We start from the raw sequence: 18,171 nt of genomic DNA, 5'->3' as shown, positions 1-18,171 counted from the left end.
CATATGGCTACTTGCAACAACATGCTGATCAAAGTTCAGCTCTGAATTACAGTACAATTATGACTTTGGCAGATAATTTTTATTGACATTGTTATATTTTTACAGTCTCGAAACTTTTATTTTGGATTACAGCTGCTCAGTTGACACAGTTCTAAAGAGAAGTGAATGCCCAGAGAAAGCACAGGGAAGTTAATGTTAGATTCATGTTACTTCCTTTCTTCCGTCAAACCGCGGAAACAAACAACACCGTCATGCTGCTTATAACCAGCCCCGACATGATCGTGTCTACTCGCACATCACAGTCACAGCTCGCGACCGCTGATAACAGCTGGATCTATTCTAGTCTACCAGATAAACCGAGCAAGCAACTGCTGTTACTAACCACATCCCATGTTGACACTGCTTAAACTGACTCGGTGCTAGATAAAACGAGGACAATAATATAGCTCTTAATCATGAAGAAGACATTCCGTCTGTAAAACGCAATAAGACAAATAGCACAAGAATGCAAAAAAAGAAATGTGACAGAATGAAAGTGAACGGGAAACACCTGTGGAAGCTTGATTGACTGGTTAAAGATGCTGTGATGAGATAAGAGAACATTAAAAGAAACCAAAACAATTACAGAGGTTTAGTCAAAACGTTTTTCTTATTTAACGCGGTGTCATATATTTTAAAGGGACCGTACCACACAATTTAAATCGATTTATTTTACCGCGTATTAAGTTCACTGACGTTTATAATGTGATTGAAGGTTTAATTATTACCAAAAAAGATGGTATTTTTAATCTTGACATTGTAAAGACCCACTAGTGACATGACAGCTAGTGTTTAGTCCCAGGTTTAAATGCAACTGCTCCTAAACTAACAGCTTCTGCGCAAAGATTGGGTTACATTGTGACAGGTTCACAAAGCAATCCTTGTTGACACTTAATGTCCTTCGTTTCTAATCACATAGACTGGTGCTATTCATGTTTTCACTGGGAGTAAGTTTCGGCAACAAACGTGGATCGCTCGCGTGACCCTTTTAACCAAAAATCGATCGTTTCTATCACCGTCAACCCATCAGTTTCAGTGCATCCTATCCCCTCACAGACTTCGGTGTGGTAAACCACAGCCACCCTTGGTAGAGATTTCCAACAGCTGCAAATGTGTTTCATGCGAGTGGAGAACAACCCATCATAAAGTCATATGTGACTGTCACTGACTATGAATGAAGACAACCAGCCCTTATGCAAATGAATCAACAATATAATCTCTTATTCCAGCATGCACGAGCTAAAAACATGCCTGTTATACGAAGAAAAAAAACAATCCTATGGGTTATTTGATCAATTTACTTACGTAATAAAATAACATATTTCATTTCAATACATAGCCTATGTGACATGACATCAATAGTTCCAACATGTATACAGTCTATCGCAGGCGTATAAACGCTCGCGCAACACCGGTTATCTATCATGCACATGTTTTAAACTTCTCGTGTGAAATACAGCGATAAGGTAAATACAGTGAGAGATGTTCGTAGTCGTACCTGTGCGTCGAAGAGGAGCGGAGGCGCGTGTCGCTTGCAGTAATCTGAACGCGGTTCGCTCTCACTTCTGTCGCTCGCAACGCTCTGCTTCTGCAGTTCCTCTGTGACCCAGTCTAAGCGCCACCCTGACGTCACCGAACCTCCACAACTCTCCGCCAATCAAATCAAAGAACTCGCTGATTCTCAGGTAGCGGGGCGGAGTTATGTCTGGGGGTGATCTGTGTGAGAAATGTTGTTATTCTTTCTCACTTTTGACGTAAAGAAGTGTTTGCTCATGACTGTGTGCATAAAGTATTTTAGCAAACAGACATTGCGTAATATTTTAAAGTTAATTTGATCTTGGAAACTACGTAAATACATTGTTTATAAGCTTCGTGATTGATGTAGCAAGGGAACGTTGTGTAAATAGTTAAGTGTTTAACATGTGACTGGTCAATTAAAAACAACTTATGGGTAAGGTTAGGTTAAAAATCTAAATTAGTGTACATTTATTCAGTATACAAATAGATACATTGTTTTGCTATTAAATTATTTTAGAATTGTTTGCAATGTATTTTTTTGTACATTTTAGTTAAATGCCTTGCTGTAAATAATCTTCTATTTTAATGTTTGTGATTGTGTGCTTTTAATACAATAAGGAGAAATAATTTAGTATTAAATGTGCATGTTATGTTTATTATTTCAACCTTTGGATGAAATGCTTCCAAAGTCCAGATAATGTATATTAAATGTGTTTATTCATATTAAAGAGATACTTCACCCAACATATTTGGAAGAATGCATATAACCGGACAGATTTTGCCCCCCATTGACTCCCATAGTAGGAAAAATACAATGGTAGTCAAAAGTACCCCAGAACGGTTTGCTGTCCTAAATTCTTCGAAATGTCTTATTTTGTGTTCAACAGAACAAAACAATGATAAAGTAATTTTCCTACTATGGGAGTCAATGGGGGGGGGAGATCTGTTTGGTTATACGCATTCTTCCAAATATCTTTCTCTGTGTTAATCAGAACAAAGAAATGTATACAGATTTGGAACAACTCGAATGTGAATAAATGATGACAGAATTTTATTTTTTGGGGTGAAGTATCCCGTTAAATGCTGCTTTTGCTACATGTCTGTTGGCTGTAGGGTCGCTGAGCCTCTAGAGTGCGCTGTGCTACAGCTCAACACATGAACCCGGAGCGCGCAGTGTTAATGTAATGTCGGCAGTTGCCTGGTGACGCCGGAGCTGTGCCTGTGTTCGCCTTCGCCTGTTTCCTGTCCAGTGTGTCACCCAAAACAAGTTTGAAATTGACAAATCTCCGTCTGTGCATTGAGGAATACGCGCTTGCAAGTATTTTTACATCTGCGTACGAGCCTGAAACGGATCGCTATGTGATGTGACACGGAGAGCTGAAAGGAGAATCATGGAAAATTACTCATTCGTGAGAGTTGTGGGGAAGGGAAGCTATGGGGAGGTGAACCTGGTCAGACACAAATCAGACCGTAAACAGGTAGAGTGATGAATACATCTGTACAGTATGTGCACACGTGTGCATGCTCATGCAAACTGGTTTATATGTGTAACTCAGCCAAAGTGAACTGATGCTTTTTTCCAACCTTAGTTAACGATACATCTTTATTTGTTTGATGTTTGTGAAATCATGAATATTCATGTTTTAGGGTGCGCCTCAGTGGTCTTATATACTGTGTGATGAAACTGCGTATAATATTATCAAGATTGTATAACCTATTATGCATAAAATGTAGAAGTATGTGTGCAATATATATATATACAGTCATGGCCAAAATTGTTGGCACCCCTGAAATTTTTCCAGAAAATCAAGTATTTCTCACAGAAAAGTATTGCATTAACACATGTTTTGCTATACACATGTCTATTCCCTTTGTGTGTATTGGAACAAAACAAAAAAAGGAGGAAAAAAGCAAATTTGACAATGTCACACAAAACTCCAAAAATGGGCTGGACAAAATTATTGGCACCCTTTCAAAATTGTGGATAAATAAGATTGTTTCAAGCATGTGATGCTCCTTTAAACTCACCTGGGGCAAGTAACAGGTGTGGGCAATATAAAAATCACACCTGAAAGCAGATAAAAAGGAGAGAAGTTGACTTAGTGTGGCACACACAGACACACAATGCAAAGACTAAGCATGGACAACAGAAAGAGGAAGAGGAGAAGAGAACTGTCTGAGGACTTGAGAACCAAAATTGTGGAAAAATATCAACAATCTCAAGGTTACAAGTCCATCTCCAGAGATCTAGATGTTCCTTTGTCCACAGTGCGCAACGTTATCAAGAAGTTTGCAACCCATGGCACTGTAGCTAATCTCCCTGGACGTGGACGGAAGAGAAAAATTGATGAAAGGTTGCAACGCAGGATAGTCCGGATGGTGGATAAGCAGCCCCAAACAAGTTCCAAAGAAATTCAAGCTGTCCTGCAGGCTCAGGGTGCATCAGTGTCAGCGCGAACTATCCGTCAACATTTAAATGAAATGAAACGCTATGGCAGGAGACCCAGGAGGACCCCACTGCTGACACAGAGACATAAAAAAGCAAGACTACAGTTTGCCAAAATGTACTTGAGTAAGCCAAAATCCTTCTGGGAAAACGTCTTGTGGACAGATGAGACCAAGATGGAGCTTTTTGGTAAAGCACATCATTCTACTGTTTACCGAAAACGGAATGAGGCCTACAAAGAAAAGAACACAGTACCTACAGTCAAATATGGTGGAGGTTCAAAGATGTTTTTGGGTTGTTTTGCTGCCTCTGGCACTGGGTGCCTTGACTGTGTGCAAGGCATCATGAAATCTGAGGATTACCAAAGGATTTTGGGTCGCAATGTAGGGCCCAGTGTCAGAAAGCTGGGTTTGCGTCCGAGATCGTTGGTCTTCCAGCAGGACAATGACCCCAAACATACTTCAAAAAGCACCCAGAAATGTATGGCAACAAAGCGCTGGAGAGTTCTGAAGTGGCCAGCAATGAGTCCAGATCTAAATCCCATTGAACACCTGTCGAGAGATCTTAAAATTGCTGTTGGGAAAAGGCGCCCTTCCAATATGAGAGACCTGGAGCAGTTTGCAAAGGAAGAGTGGTCCAAAATTCCGAGAGGTGTAAGAAGTTTATTGATGGTTATAGGAAGCGATTGATTTCAGTTATTTTTTCCAAAGGGTGTGCAACCAAATATTAAGTTAAGGGTGCCAATAATTCTGTCCAGCCCATTTTTGGAGTTTTGTGTGACATTATGTAAAATTGGCTTTTTTCATTTTCATTGTTCCAATACACACAAAGGGAATAAACATGTGTATAGCAAAACATGTGTTAATGCAATACTTTTCTGTGAGAAATACTTGATTTTCTGGAAAAATTTCAGGGGTGCCAACAATTTTGGCCATGACTGTATATATTATAGTTGAATGACTATTGAATTTTATGTTATTATGTTATAGCCTGTCAGGCATTGACAGCGACTGCTATACTTATAAAAATAAATATATTTAACAAGATCTTAATACCTGGCTATAACGGAATATTTGGAAACCTCTGAAGAGTACTACGAAAAAATGTAAAATGTGAAAAACATAATGAAAAACAGTTACATCACCTAAATATATGTTATCCCATAATAATAATGAATAATAATATATCACACAGTACTAGTCAAAAGTTTTTGTACACTTGATTTGAAATGTTTTTCATCTGAAGAAGGTGTATGCCGAACTTGTTTTAAAGACAAAAATATAATTGAATCTTTTTCATTATAAACGAATAAAAAAATATTTAAACAAAAATATCTTTGAAATGGATGACTTTGAGTAAATAATGAAAAAGAGCAGCCAGTAAGAGCAAAATATTAACTCATTTAATATTGTCTAAAAAGCATTTTGGGGTGAAACCCACAGAAGCTGCTTGAGAAAATGGCAAGAGAACATTTCTGCAAATTTTAGGCAAAAGATGACTTCATTGGAGATGTTAAATTTTTGTTTTTTGTTCAGATTTTTTTCAGTCGAAACATAATCCTCATTGTTCTGTTTGTGTTATTCTACAGTTTTGCTGAGCTTACTATTTTTTCTAAAATGTGGAAATAATATGAATAAGTGAGTGTTCAAAAACTTCTGATCAATAATTATATTATCAATATAAATAAATAATAATAATTGTAATATTTTATTTTATAATAGTCAAACTGCTTAAAATTCTAGATCATCTTCCTAAATTTTACGTGAGCAATTTTCAGTATAATTCAATTAAATGAATTCATCTTTTGCTCTGGTGAAAATAAAATATACATGTATCATATATGTAGTAAATCTCATATGGTTTTGACAGTATGTGATCAAGAAGCTGAACCTGAGAACATCATCTAGGCGTGAACGAAGGGCCGCAGAGCAAGAAGCCCAGCTCCTCTCTCAGCTCAAACACCCCAACATTGTCACATATCGAGAATCATGGGAAGGAGAGGATTGTCAGCTCTACATCGTGATGGGTTTCTGTGAGGGAGGAGATCTGTACCACAGACTCAAACAGCAGAAGGGAGAACTGCTACCTGAGAGACAGGTGGTTGAGTGGTTTGTCCAGATTGCCATGGCTCTTCAGGTAAACCATGCATCCGTCCATTCATGGCTCATGCATTATACATCCATCCAGCCATCTGTTATAGCGGGACACTTTTAAAGTAGACTGTTCTTAAGTTTGAACTCAAGTTTACACTTTCACAAAGTTGAAATCTTGTTCATTTCCTTTAATCTGTAGTATTTACACGAGAAGCACATCCTGCACAGAGACCTGAAAACACAAAATATCTTCTTGACCAAGACCAACATAATCAAAGTGGGTGATCTGGGCATCGCCCGTGTTTTGGAGAGTCAGAACGATATGGCCAGCACTCTGATCGGCACACCTTACTACATGAGTCCAGAGCTCTTCTCCAACAAACCCTACAACTACAAGGTACAACATGGACACAACTTCCAATCACAGTTAGTAACAGTTTACTAAAGGTTTCGTAGACCTTAGGAACCTTAAAGGGACAGTTCACCCAAAACTAAAAATTCTGTCATCATTTACTCACCCTCAAGTTGTTCCAAATCTGTATATATTTCTTTGTTCCGATGAACACAGAGAAAGATATTTGGAAGGATGCTTGTAACCAGACAGTTCTTGGCCACCTTTGATCAATAGTGCCCCAGAACTGTTTGCTGTCCTACATTCTTCAAAATATCTTCTTTTGTGTTCAACAGAACAAAGAAATTTATAAAGCAAATTTTCCTACTATGGTAGTCAATGGTGGCCAAGAACTGTTTGGTTAAAAGCATTTTTTTTTTTTCAAATATCTTTCTTTTCTGTTAATCAGAATAAAGACATTTATACAGATTTGGAACTTAAGGGTGAGTAAATGATGACAGAATTTTTGGTCTGACTGTTCCTTTAAATTCTTTGGTTCTAGGGGCTGTTAGATTCTTTTGATGTAAAGAAACTATAAATATTTGCATTCTGTCAAAGCAGCTGTACAAGAACAAAAAAAAGAAAAACACATTTTGGACACACATAGAATAAACTTAAATAAAAAAGATATAAGCTTAAAAGTAATATGAAATAGAGAAATTTAGCATTGTGTTGTTAACTTGTAAAATATATATAAGGTGAATGGGATGATTCAGGATTTTTACTGTGACCATTTCTGTATGTCCTACGTGTTTATATTTGCAGTCAGACGTGTGGGCGTTGGGCTGTTGTGTGTATGAGATGGCCACTCTTAAACACGCCTTCAACGCCAAGGACATGAACTCACTAGTGTATCGGATCGTAGAAGGAAAGGTACTGGATCATATTCATCATCCTTTTCATTGACCATGTACATCAGGTGGAAATATTTGCATTCATCACATCTAACAAGATTTATTAATTTAATAGTGCTATATATGTCTGTTTGCATTTGAAGACTTTCAAAGCCTCTAAGTGCCGTTTGAATTTTTCTACTAAAATTTGTGTTTTTATCAGGCTTCTATGTTTAGGTTTACCATTAAAGTAACTTTAATATAAACATAGGAGCCTTATGTCAGACGGCACTTAGAGGCTTTAGCATTTGAAGTCTTCATTTGTTCACTTGGCAGTTGCTTTAATCCAAGCGAAGCATTTTACAATTTAGTCAAGGTGTACATTCATCTGTATGTTACTTGGGAGTCACACCCAAGACTAATGTGCTCATCAGGCAATGCTGTGAGCTCAAGTATGTGTATGTTTTTTTAATGGTCAGTTACCGCAGATGCCAAGTAAGTACGACCCACAGCTTGGAGAGCTGATCAAGCGCATGCTGTGCAAGAAACCAGAAGACAGACTGGATGTCAAACACATCCTGAGACAGCCGTACATCAAACATCAGATCTCCGTGTTTCTGGAGGCCACAAAAGAGTATGTGCATTCATAACGTGCCTGCATGTGTATTTGTCCTAACTCCAAAAAAACGGTGCACTTGCGGTGGATGTACAGTAAAAATGATTTGTTTATAAAGATCCTTCTAATGATCCGACAGGAAAACCGCCAAATCACGGAAGAATGCGGTAAACAGCAAACCTCACCATGAGCTTCTTAACTCTAAGTCAAAGAGCTGTGGTAATGAGGTAAGATGATACAGAAAATGATACTGAAATCCTAAAAAGAAACTTTCCAGAAAATTGATCTGTTTTGTTGTACATATTTTACAGACTGAAGAAAACCACTTGAACCGACAAAGCCCCTGTAATAGCGCAACAGAAAATGCCCCTTCTAACACACACTTGCCCCCTAAATCTCCTAGTCGGGACGTTCTTAACTCAACAGGTCAATCTATAGCAACCATAAGTAACATAGACATTGAAGTCCAGGAGCAGAAGCACAAAAAAGCCAAACCACCTCAGCCAAAATCCAGCAGCCATCACGCCAACAAGCCACCATCATTAAACAAGAGGAAAGAGGAGAAAGAAGATCCCCTTCCTCCTCAGGCACACCCTCCAAAACAGGTGTTGGGTGTCGAAAGAGCTGAGGAGAAGACGACAGCGAACGGATTGATATCACAAAGCTCCACCACACCCAAACCTGCAGACCAAGCCAAGAGTCTGACGGAGTCTGATGTTAGCATGGACCTCAAGGTGGACACGATGAAACTACTGCAGGAGGCAGCCATGCACAACATACCTCACCATGAGATCAAAGCTGAGAGCCGGAGAGGTTCAACAGCGGTTGGCGATCATCACAGCATGTGCGTTGTAAGGGACGTTCCTGTTGGAAGTTCAACGGAGGAGAGTGAGGTACAGTACTGTGAAGGAACCGGTCAAGGCTTCTGGTTGGTTGCCTTAAAAAGACAAAAAATCAAATGCTTGATCAAAACCTGTATGTGACTCTTTCTTCTGTGGAACACAAAAGAAGATATTTTGAGAAATGCCTCAGTGGTTTTGTGTCCATTCAATGGACGTCAATGGGGTTTAGTGTTGTTTAGTTACCAACATTCTTCAAAATATCTTCTTTTGTGTTCTGCAGAAGAAAGTCATGCAGGTTTGGAATGACATGAGGGTGATTAAATGATGAAAGAATTTTAAGTATATTTTATATATATATATATAGTTATAGTTATACATTGTACTGATCATTTCAGTGTGAAAATGTGTGCAGAAATGGTTAGTAAAAAAGACCCAAAGTTTTAATGTCTTGCAGGGAAGTCTAGACTCGACAGAGAAACTACTCAAACCTGTTCCTGTGATCTTGATGGTAAAAGACGTATTATCTCTTCAAATAAATGATTCAAAGCATATTACTTGAAGCTATTAACACATTGTTTTCTAAAAACATTTAGGAGCCGTCCAATTCAGTGCCCACTGCATCTGTCCCAGAGCAAAGCAAACCGGTTCTTCATCCCTCTTCCTCTGAGCCGTCTGTTTCACGTCAGCGCAGACAGAAGAGAATCAAGACCCTTGATGAGAATAATGTGAGTGATGTGGACGATGGAATTTATTTCCATTATTTGTTCACTGTATTTTACAATGACAGTTCTGGTCCTTGATTCTGATTGGTTGAGCCAAGTTCTAAGCCGTTATAAAATACCCCGCTTTATAACTGTTGACCATATTTCATATCCTAAATATCACTTTATTTACTTTATTTTATGAAACCTTGCTACGCATATGGACTAACAGTTTTTATAAAAGCAATAAGCCCTGTGAAGCAGTCGGTTACAAGTGCACACAAGTGCAAGTGGGTCACACTTGACTTTTCGTTCCATTGACTTCCATTCATATGCATGCGAATGCGTCAGACCTGAAACGCAAGCCCGTCCGAAGATATATATTCGCATTTCGCTGCGTAGCAAAGTTCAAGTTTGGTGAACTCTGACCTGCGAATTCGCGTCACATGAGTGCGTGAGCCCAAAAGAAGATCAAAATGTCACAGCCTGACCTCTTAGTGCAGAAATGTAAAAAATGGAGGAATCGCTCTCGCCCATTTTCGTACCACGATTTTCGATTTTCGCATTCTCAAAGTCAAGTCTGACTGAGGCATACGGGGGTTTTACAATGCACTTAGCTGTTATAAAATAAAGCAATAAGCCCCAAGAAGCAGTGGGTCAGCTGCATTTTATACAGCTAAACCCCCTTAGCTGTTATAAAATGCACTTGTAACCACTAGTGTTGGGTGTAACTAGTTATTAAGTAATTAGTTACTGTACTTTAATTACTTTTCCCTTGAAAAGTAAAGTAAGGGATTACTCTTTATTTTTTCTGTAATACAGTTACTTCTGATGTAGTTAAACTAAATACTGTATAATGTATTCAATAGTCTAAATTACATCAAAATTATAAGCCTAACTTTAAAATGTATGCTTTAATGTATCCTTCTCAAATTTGTATACTTTGGTCAGTTAATAAGAATCATTTATGTAGTTATTTATTGAATGAATTAAATAAGCCGTTTCATGTCTATCCTTGAATCAATTCTAATCAAGGTTGATGTAGGATATAGAAAGTAATTAGTAATAAGTAATTAAATACTTTTTGGAGAGAGTACAGTATCTAATTACACTATTGAATATGTAATTAGTAACTAGTAATTCATTACTTTTTCAGAGTAACTTACCCAACACTGCTTGTAACCCACTGCTTTGCGGGGCTTGCGTTTATAAAACGGTTAGTCCATATGCATTACAAGGTTTCAAAAAATAAAGTGATATTTAGGCTATGTAATCCGGTCAGGAGTTATAAATCGGGGTACTTCATTTCAAAGCTTAGAACTCGGCTCAACCAATCAGAATCAAGGGCCAGAACTGACCGTTTTATAATGCACTGTAACCCACTGCTTCTTGGGGCTTATTGCTTTATTAAACAGTGTGATTGTGGTATTATTCTATAAGATTTTAATATTTGAAACAAATAAAACCTACTTTTTCTGAATTGACTTAGATGTCCAGATACATTTATGGCTTCTGTAATCACATATACTGTATACCTGCCAAAGACTGACCATGAAGCAGAATTGATTGACCTTTTCCTGATATCATTACTATGATCTTTTACTTCAGGTAAAAGCAGTGCCCAGACCTCTGCCACTTCTTCCTGAAGACATATCATCAGGTACCAGTCAACAGAACAGGAACACAGATAAATGCAAACCTACTGGACCCTCATCTTCCACCAAGAACCCCTCAGAAGAACAGGTGACATGGCAGAGACCGTAAAGAATATACTGTATGTTGTATAAAGAATGTATATCTGATATTTCTGATGACAGATTTGATTTGATCACTGTGTTTGTACTGTGTTGTGTCAGGAAAGCTTCATGTGTCAGATTTAACAAACTACAGCTGCTAACGGATTCCACTTTACTTCCAGAATCGTCCACTGTCTGCCAGGGAGAGGAGAAGACTGAAGCAGTTGCAGGAGAACTCAAGACAACAAGGTTGGGCGGGCGATATAATAATTCTCAAATATTCATTATAACAGTCAAAGTAGACAAATGAATTTGTATAATTCATATAACTAAGTGATGTGGAAATCAAGAACAACAGCATGAGACCAATGCAAGATCTGAGTCCACTTTTTAAAGTTCAGGGAGAGTGAATGTGAAAAGAATTAGCTTCTGCTCCGCTTTTTTAAAAATGATCCTTAAGAACTGGATCAAAGCGAGACATTTCTGCATGCGTCCATTAGAATGCACGAGGGGTCTGAGAGCTGTGATCAAAGCGCAAAGGTGCAGCATACATGAATTCAGATGACAAAAAATTGTGTACGGTCTCAATTGTATATGATTCCGCTCTCCTTTGAAGCAGCGTCTAATGCCCCCTCATTAGACTTGAAGCAGACAGACCAGCCAGACTGCCCGAGACCTACAGGTACCAGCACAACCAGGGAAACACAAAAGGTACGGACAACACACATTCTATATAGCTGCAGTATATATTTAATAAGTGTTTGAAACAAAAACCTCAACGTGACCATTCTCACATGTCAGTTCTTAAGACGGCTTAAATCGTTACAAAGCAAACGTCGTATGACATGAAACGTTGACGTATCTCTGTGTATCAGGAGAGGAAGACCTCATGTAGACAGTCTGATGAAGATGATTGTAGCACTTCTACCAGCTCCACCGAGCGCTCTGAGGGAGACTACAGAGAACGGTAACACCCTACTAATGTATACTTAATACATGTATACAAGAATATCCCAATAACTTGGTAAAAAAGGACGGATATGGACCTGGTGGTTAACATTTGTGTTCATGCAACTTGCATCACTTACTTATTGTTTATTACAGAAAGCGTGACACCAGCGAGATGCAAGACTTGGTTCAAATGATGACACAGACATTACACATGGATTCCAGAGATTTGTCATTAGAGACAGATGAGCCAAGATGCCATTCTACTCCGGTGCCTGAGTTCAGACTGAACAGGAAGTACAGGGACACCCTGATGCTTCATGGGAAAGCCAAAGACGGGCGCGGACACTTCCAGATCAGTGACGTTCCGTTAGGTAACAATTCACCTGACATCTTTTTTGTTTTGTTTTGAGCTGAGAGCTTGCTATGCAGGAACATTTTAGTTACTCATCTAAGTGCATATTAAATAAAACGGCTTTATTAGGCTAGTGATATGACTGGGTTTTACATCTCATATTGTGTACATGATTGCAAAACTATTTTATTCATAACTGTTGATTTCTTGGAAATAGATATGAGGGAAAATTGTGCACATTTAAGTCATTTACATTTTGGTGTGTGGTTCATTTACAAAGACATATCACCCCAAATGCTCAAATTTCTTCTTTTTAGATGACAGCACGGGTCCAGCAAAGGTCAGGAGAATGATCGAGCATCTGCGTACAGATGTGGTGAAAGGTCTCGGTGTAAAGCTGTTGGACAGAGTTCTCGATATAATGCAGGAAGAAGATGAGGACAAGAGAGAGGTAAGGCAGGAGATATCGGTATGGTAGTACAGTTTCAAAGAGGCTAAATTTGTGTTCCAGGTGTCATTGAGCATTTTTTCCTTTGCAACTTACATTGCTTGATAGTGGAAGTTTTCAATCGTATGATTTATTTTGTCTTGTAATATGATTCTTCATTCTGTTTTTTTATTCAGCGTCTACTGCAACAGCAAATGGGAGAAGAGAAATACAAGCTGTATGCTGTAAAAGTGCGACAGCTGAAGTTTTTTGAGGACGTCACGTTTAAAGACTGAGATTCACATGAGGAATCTTCTGACATGGCATTACTGCTGACTTATTTGTGCTCTTGACAGAAAAACACTATTCACTGAAGCCAATATCAACAATCACTGTTTATATGTCTTTGTAAACTTATAATGATAGACTTTAACACTAGTTATGCCAGAAAGCTGATGTTATTATGCACCTTTCAAGTTCACAAAGACAGAGAAGTACACTTTTTTTCTGTTAGTAATGTGAATTTATGCTGTGTAGATAGCAAACCTGATCTTAATTGCAAAACAGACTGAAAATAGTTTAATAGGTTTTTTATATATCTTTTTCTGGACAAACTGTATATTTATACTATGAATAATGTGAATCAATAAGTAATGATTTATAATAAATTACATTTTTAGGTATTGTTGTGTACTGTTCTTTTGCACAATCACAGCTTCAGTCAAACAAATAAGCACCACAAACAAATGTACCAAACACAGAGCAGACGTATTTAATACATATTCAAAATCTTCAAGTAGTAAATAGACAAAATGTATGGATTTTTATATAGATGTTGTATGTTTCTGATGTATATCCACATGGGTTTGCTGTGCCAAATCTGAACTAACAATGCATGTAAATCACTTGTGTTTCTTTTTCTTGAGGTTCTCCTGAGGTTTTTCACGATTCTCTCCTGATGTCTCAGGAAGAGGAGGCTGCCAGCTGAGAGGATTTCTCCTGTACACTGGCCAGGGAGGAAGCGTGAGCTGAGGAAACAGAATGCTACAATATTAGTTACCATATTAAAGAAATATCTGTTGCTAATTTGCATAAAGCAGACATACCAAACAGGATAATGCAAATCCGGCTAACATTATGTAGACGGTCCAGCCAAACTGCTGAATTAATAAGCCATAGATGAAGCCGATGACCTGCAGGGTGAACAGAAGGGGCAGGTCAGACAACTGCTAATGTTTTGATGGCTGTGATAGTGAAGGTGTTGCTGTCATTACTTACCGCTGACACCAGAATTACCCCTTGGAAGATTTGCTCTGCGAGTTTCTGCCCTTTATAGTCCTACAAATAATCAGATACACTTTTATCAGTTTGCTCACTAAAAAGGCATCGACTTCTGTCATCTGTTGAGATCGTAGTTGATGCAAAAGGAGTAAATATAGTGATGACTCCAACACAGAGGAAACAAAATGATGTATATATTTGCAGGTGTATTGCTAATGCGTTAGCTGCTAACATATGTCAACACCTTATAACCTCCTAAAACTATCAAACTCGCAATATAATCACATGCATGCAGATTTGAACTATTTATCCCAATCGTACATCTTACCATATGAGTCGGGATGGACTTAAACATAGAAAGCATTGTGAAGTCGTATAATAAATCCGCTAGATGCTTCTTTTCAATGGCGACCGGTGATTTCCTGTTTGAAATGTGTACGTAGAGTTCCTCAGGACCCTTCACAAAATACTTCAAAAGGGCTAAAATGCGCAGATCAGCGTACTAAATAAAATACAAATTCTCCAGGAATTTTCTTTAATGGTTTTTAACGCAATATATTTTTTAACAGAATCTTAATTTAATAAAAGTAGGAAAAGTCTTTTTTTGTATCAGGCAGTAATCTAGACGCAATCTTCAGGCCATTTATGGTCATGGGCGTGTTTAATGACGTCGCGGCCACGGTAACGGTTAGATCTGCAGCTCAATTGAATAGACACAGCTCGTGTGTGTCAAGTTGCTGTGCTCTATGAATATAGTGTACAGATCAGTAAAAGTTCGGTCTGCTGTGGCGTGTTCACTCTCCTGTCTCACACACTGAAGGTAACAGGACTTGTTGATGTTGAGTTGGCGTTTTGGAAGAAGAGCTAACTGGAATCAAAACGTTATAGCGATTAAGGTTTGCAAACCTGGAATTATTACGCTTTGTCGTTTAACATTTTTGTACTTGATGCAGCATATCTGCGTTTTTTTCCTTTAGGTTTGTTTTACCAATAAAGTGCTTCCCTGACTTTTTTTACATTGTGCATGTAAATACACATTTGGGATCTTTTCCCCTGCACTTTACAAACGTTGCTTGTGTTGTTTTCTTGTTCCTGTTTAGGACTGTGCCTGACCAAGTGCCATGACCTTACGTAGAGGTGAATATATATTAGCTCAAAATCTGTCTTTATCAAATATGAGCAATATTAAAAATGAAAATGAATTAAAAACACAAAACTAATATTGCACTTGTCTCCTCTACTCCAGTGAATGTGGTAATCCTCGTGCTGCTTGCCATCGCCTTTATAATCGTTGTGCATCGCAATCTGCTAAATCTGAATGATTTCCTGAAACGGGAGAATCCAGGTACAAGCCTGTTCATGTTAATACGGTTTTACAAGAGTTTATTTACAACCCTAAAATGTTTTCTCCGTTATTTCTGTGTTTTGTGTGCAGATACAGTGGCAGGAATGCTGCTGCCGTTTGAGACCGATTTTCTATCCAATCAGAAGGTCAGGATGGCAGGAGACGAGATCCCGGTGCTCATCACTGCTCCAGAGGACAGACTGGGTGCTGCTGTCACCGCTATGAACAGCATCTACCAAAACACCAAAGCCAATGTGCTTTTCAACATTGTGACCCTAAATGAGTCTGTTGATCATCTTCGGTAATTTATCTGAAAAGTTATAACAGTTGCTTATGAAGTATTTATGTTACATACAGTACTTTATATGCTTTCGACAATTCTGTATACAACTATATTAAATTAATCATCTTAATTTAGACAAGTCTGCATTAAATTAAGTTGGACATTTATTTTTGATTCATTTTGTTGAAATTCATATGAAAATATGTATTGAGGTGTAATGTTTACAGTTTGGTAAAAGTAAATGTTTAATTTAAGTTGATCATTGTGAATTTACAACTGTAAAGATTTCAGAATAGTTTCATTTCTATTTTTCATGCGATCAAGGTTAATAATTTAGTTTTAAAAAATGAGTAATGCCGTTATTATACAGCGTAATTCAATTAAATGCAAACTTTTCCAATAAATTTGTCATTCATTACCTACTGAATACATAATTTATTGTTTTGTTAAAAATAATCATCAAATGTGTTTCTTATTTCAGAACATGGATGAGCAAGACTGATATAAAACACAAAATTATCGTGTTCGATCCTAAGATCCTTGCGGGAAAGGTATCTAACGACCCTCAGAAGGGGGATGCGGTGAAACTGGTAATGATGCATTGTTCTGTGTATATTACATTAACACTACATTAGTTTGTGAATGCTTTATTGTGATAGTGTTTTTGTGTTTGTGATGTGTTTTTAGTTGACCTTTGCCAAATTCTACATGCAAACGTTCTTGCCTGATGCGGAGAGGGCAATATACCTGGATGATGATGTAATTGTACAAGGTAAAGTGCAGATTTTTTTTTTGATTACTTCATAATCAGATTTTTGGAACTTTTATGACATGAACTAAAGCAAAGGTGTCAAATTATTGGAAAATAAATCGTTTGTGGGTTTTGTTTGCAAATTTGGGAGCAAAAGATGTACTTCCTGTCTATGTTCAGGGGATATTCGGGAGCTTTTTGACACTAGTCTGAAGTCGGGATACGCGGCAGCTTTCTCTGAAGATTGTGATTCTACGTCATCCAAGACCCTCATCCGAGGAGCTGGAAATCAGGTGGGTTTATCAAGTTAACAAGAGTAACATCTTAACATATACACAATAACATATTTTTTGCATTTAAATTTTTTGCCTGTACTTTACCTTCTACAGAACAGCTATATTGGCTTTCTAGACTTCAAAAAAGAGGCGATCAAGAAGCTTGGAATGAGAACAAGCACCTGCTCCTTTAATCCTGGAGTCATTGTGGCCAATTTAACCGAGTGGAAACAGCAAAACATCACCAGTCAGCTTGAGTTCTGGATGGAGCGCAATGTCAAGTTAGTTTTGTGATTTATAGTTTTACTAATAGTCTTATCAGACTTGACTTACTTGCTGCAAAATCTCTTGAATAGATTGTTGCAGTTGCTAATATCAGTTGAAATCCTCTTTATTCATCATGGCTGTTAATGGCCCCCGTGGTTGCTTTCTGTGCTCTAGGGAGGACCTATACAGCAAGACTCTTGCAGACAGCATCTCAACCCCGCCTTTGCTTATCGTCTTCTACAAGCATCACTCCAGCATCGATCCCATGTGGCACGTCCGACACCTTGGTAAACAAGTTATCGATGCTCTAGTCTTCACAGGAGCCATGGGTATGTGAATGTTTTTAATCCGATCAATTGAATTTGTTTTGAAGGGGCAACCGGAGCAGGGAAACGGTACTCTCTTCAGTTTGTGAAAGCTGCCAAACTTCTCCATTGGAATGGACATTATAAACCGTGGGGCAGGACCTCGTCTTTCTCTGACATTTGGGACAGGTGGTACATTCCGGATCCAACAGGTAAATTCCACCCAATCCGGAGACACAAAGAGGAAAAATAAACTCGGATTCGGATGTCATTAGAAACTCTTGCCATGCCAGTTTACCAAACTGTTTTGGAGACTGAGTTTTGTATTGGATGAACATGAGACGCACCTTGTTCTGGGATGCTCAGATGATGTCTTGATGCAAACCATGGAGCCCGTTTTAGGTGTTTGGAGTCATGATCAAAGATAATTCCCACATGACTGGGACCAACATTCAACAGTAATGCACTACCTCAGCATTTCTCATTTTACAAACTTAACACACTAATAATTTTGTCTGTCACATCCACATTTTGTCATTTTTTATATTTAAACCTTCCTACGTCTCGGTCAAGAGAAAACACTTTTGTTACATGTTCAGGTTTGTTTACATTTCTATGAGTGCATGTATTTTTTAATGATCAGCTCTGTAATGTATCCTCAGTATACCCAGTGTTGTCCTCCAGAAGCTGAGGAGAAACTGTGCCAAATTGTAAATGAT

At 38.1% G+C, this 18,171-nt stretch overlaps 4 protein-coding genes across 7 annotated transcripts in view; 2 read left to right on the top strand and 2 right to left on the bottom strand.

Annotated features, from left to right (window-relative positions):
- camk1b (calcium/calmodulin-dependent protein kinase Ib) overlaps positions 1 to 1,668 on the bottom strand; it is a 58,773-nt gene extending 57,105 nt beyond the window's left edge. Inside the window, exon 1 of one of the 2 annotated variants that reach the window (XM_057362112.1) lies at positions 1,538 to 1,668. The gene's annotated coding sequence lies outside the window, so the exon portion shown is untranslated. The remainder of the gene's footprint in view (positions 1 to 1,537) is intronic. The other variant, XM_057362111.1, reaches the window with a different exon arrangement.
- Positions 1,669 to 2,747: 1,079 nt separating this feature from the next.
- nek4 (NIMA-related kinase 4) lies at positions 2,748 to 13,564 on the top strand. 3 transcript variants are annotated; one of them, XM_057361366.1, is made up of 16 exons: positions 2,748 to 3,035; positions 5,873 to 6,139; positions 6,296 to 6,493; positions 7,253 to 7,360; positions 7,800 to 7,954; positions 8,076 to 8,163; positions 8,248 to 8,829; positions 9,233 to 9,286; positions 9,372 to 9,503; positions 11,088 to 11,222; positions 11,398 to 11,464; positions 11,856 to 11,926; positions 12,091 to 12,182; positions 12,320 to 12,537; positions 12,836 to 12,969; positions 13,143 to 13,564. In XM_057361366.1, exons 1-16 carry the CDS (start codon positions 2,949 to 2,951, stop codon positions 13,239 to 13,241), a joined length of 2,487 nt encoding a protein of 828 aa, XP_057217349.1. In that variant the 5' UTR covers positions 2,748 to 2,948; the 3' UTR covers positions 13,242 to 13,564. The 3 variants fall into 3 exon arrangements, with proteins under 3 accessions (XP_057217349.1, XP_057217348.1, XP_057217347.1); XM_057361365.1 differs by having other exon boundaries at positions 11,835 to 11,926; XM_057361364.1 differs by having other exon boundaries at positions 11,832 to 11,926.
- A 130-nt stretch (positions 13,565 to 13,694) lies between these two features.
- Positions 13,695 to 14,667, bottom strand: spcs1 (signal peptidase complex subunit 1). The gene is made up of 4 exons (XM_057361370.1): positions 14,555 to 14,667; positions 14,224 to 14,283; positions 14,052 to 14,138; positions 13,695 to 13,973 (listed from the first exon to the last, which is right to left on the bottom strand). Exons 1-4 carry the CDS (start codon positions 14,588 to 14,590, stop codon positions 13,848 to 13,850), a joined length of 309 nt encoding a protein of 102 aa, XP_057217353.1. The 5' UTR covers positions 14,591 to 14,667; the 3' UTR covers positions 13,695 to 13,847.
- Positions 14,668 to 14,950: 283 nt separating this feature from the next.
- Positions 14,951 to 18,064, top strand: glt8d1 (glycosyltransferase 8 domain containing 1). Its single transcript, XM_057361369.1, has 10 exons — positions 14,951 to 15,122; positions 15,327 to 15,363; positions 15,473 to 15,571; positions 15,662 to 15,872; positions 16,336 to 16,444; positions 16,542 to 16,626; positions 16,786 to 16,898; positions 16,995 to 17,161; positions 17,322 to 17,434; positions 17,521 to 18,064. The coding sequence occupies exons 2-10, from the start codon at positions 15,348 to 15,350 to the stop codon at positions 17,703 to 17,705; spliced, it is 1,098 nt and encodes a 365-aa protein (XP_057217352.1). The 5' UTR covers positions 14,951 to 15,122; positions 15,327 to 15,347; the 3' UTR covers positions 17,706 to 18,064.
- Positions 18,065 to 18,171: the final 107 nt, after the last annotated feature.

The sequence above is a fragment of the Triplophysa rosa genome, linkage group LG20 (genome assembly GCF_024868665.1).
Source record: "Triplophysa rosa linkage group LG20, Trosa_1v2, whole genome shotgun sequence".
Taxonomy (NCBI): Eukaryota; Metazoa; Chordata; class Actinopteri; order Cypriniformes; family Nemacheilidae; genus Triplophysa; species Triplophysa rosa.
Note: the sequence above shows the minus strand (reverse complement) of the source record. Positions and strands in the feature narration are given on the sequence as shown.

Bases quoted from the DNA above. Each gene is read 5' to 3' on its own strand.
- nek4 (XM_057361364.1), top strand. From the start codon at position 2,949: ATGGAAAATTACTCATTCGTGAGAGTTGTGGGGAAGGGAAGCTATGGG. The intron at 6,140-6,295 runs GTAAACCATGCA...TTTAATCTGTAG, and splicing joins AGATTGCCATGGCTCTTCAG to TATTTACACGAGAAGCACAT. The intron at 6,494-7,252 runs GTACAACATGGA...TTATATTTGCAG, and splicing joins ACAAACCCTACAACTACAAG to TCAGACGTGTGGGCGTTGGG.
- spcs1 (XM_057361370.1), bottom strand. From the start codon at position 14,590: ATGCTTTCTATGTTTAAGTCCATCCCGACTCATATG. The intron at 14,284-14,554 runs GTAAGATGTACG...GATTATTTGTAG, and splicing joins AGTCCATCCCGACTCATATG to GACTATAAAGGGCAGAAACT. The intron at 14,139-14,223 runs GTAAGTAATGAC...TTCACCCTGCAG, and splicing joins GGGTAATTCTGGTGTCAGCG to GTCATCGGCTTCATCTATGG.
- glt8d1 (XM_057361369.1), top strand. The intron at 15,873-16,335 runs GTAATTTATCTG...TTCTTATTTCAG, and splicing joins GAGTCTGTTGATCATCTTCG to AACATGGATGAGCAAGACTG. The intron at 16,445-16,541 runs GTAATGATGCAT...ATGTGTTTTTAG, and splicing joins AGGGGGATGCGGTGAAACTG to TTGACCTTTGCCAAATTCTA.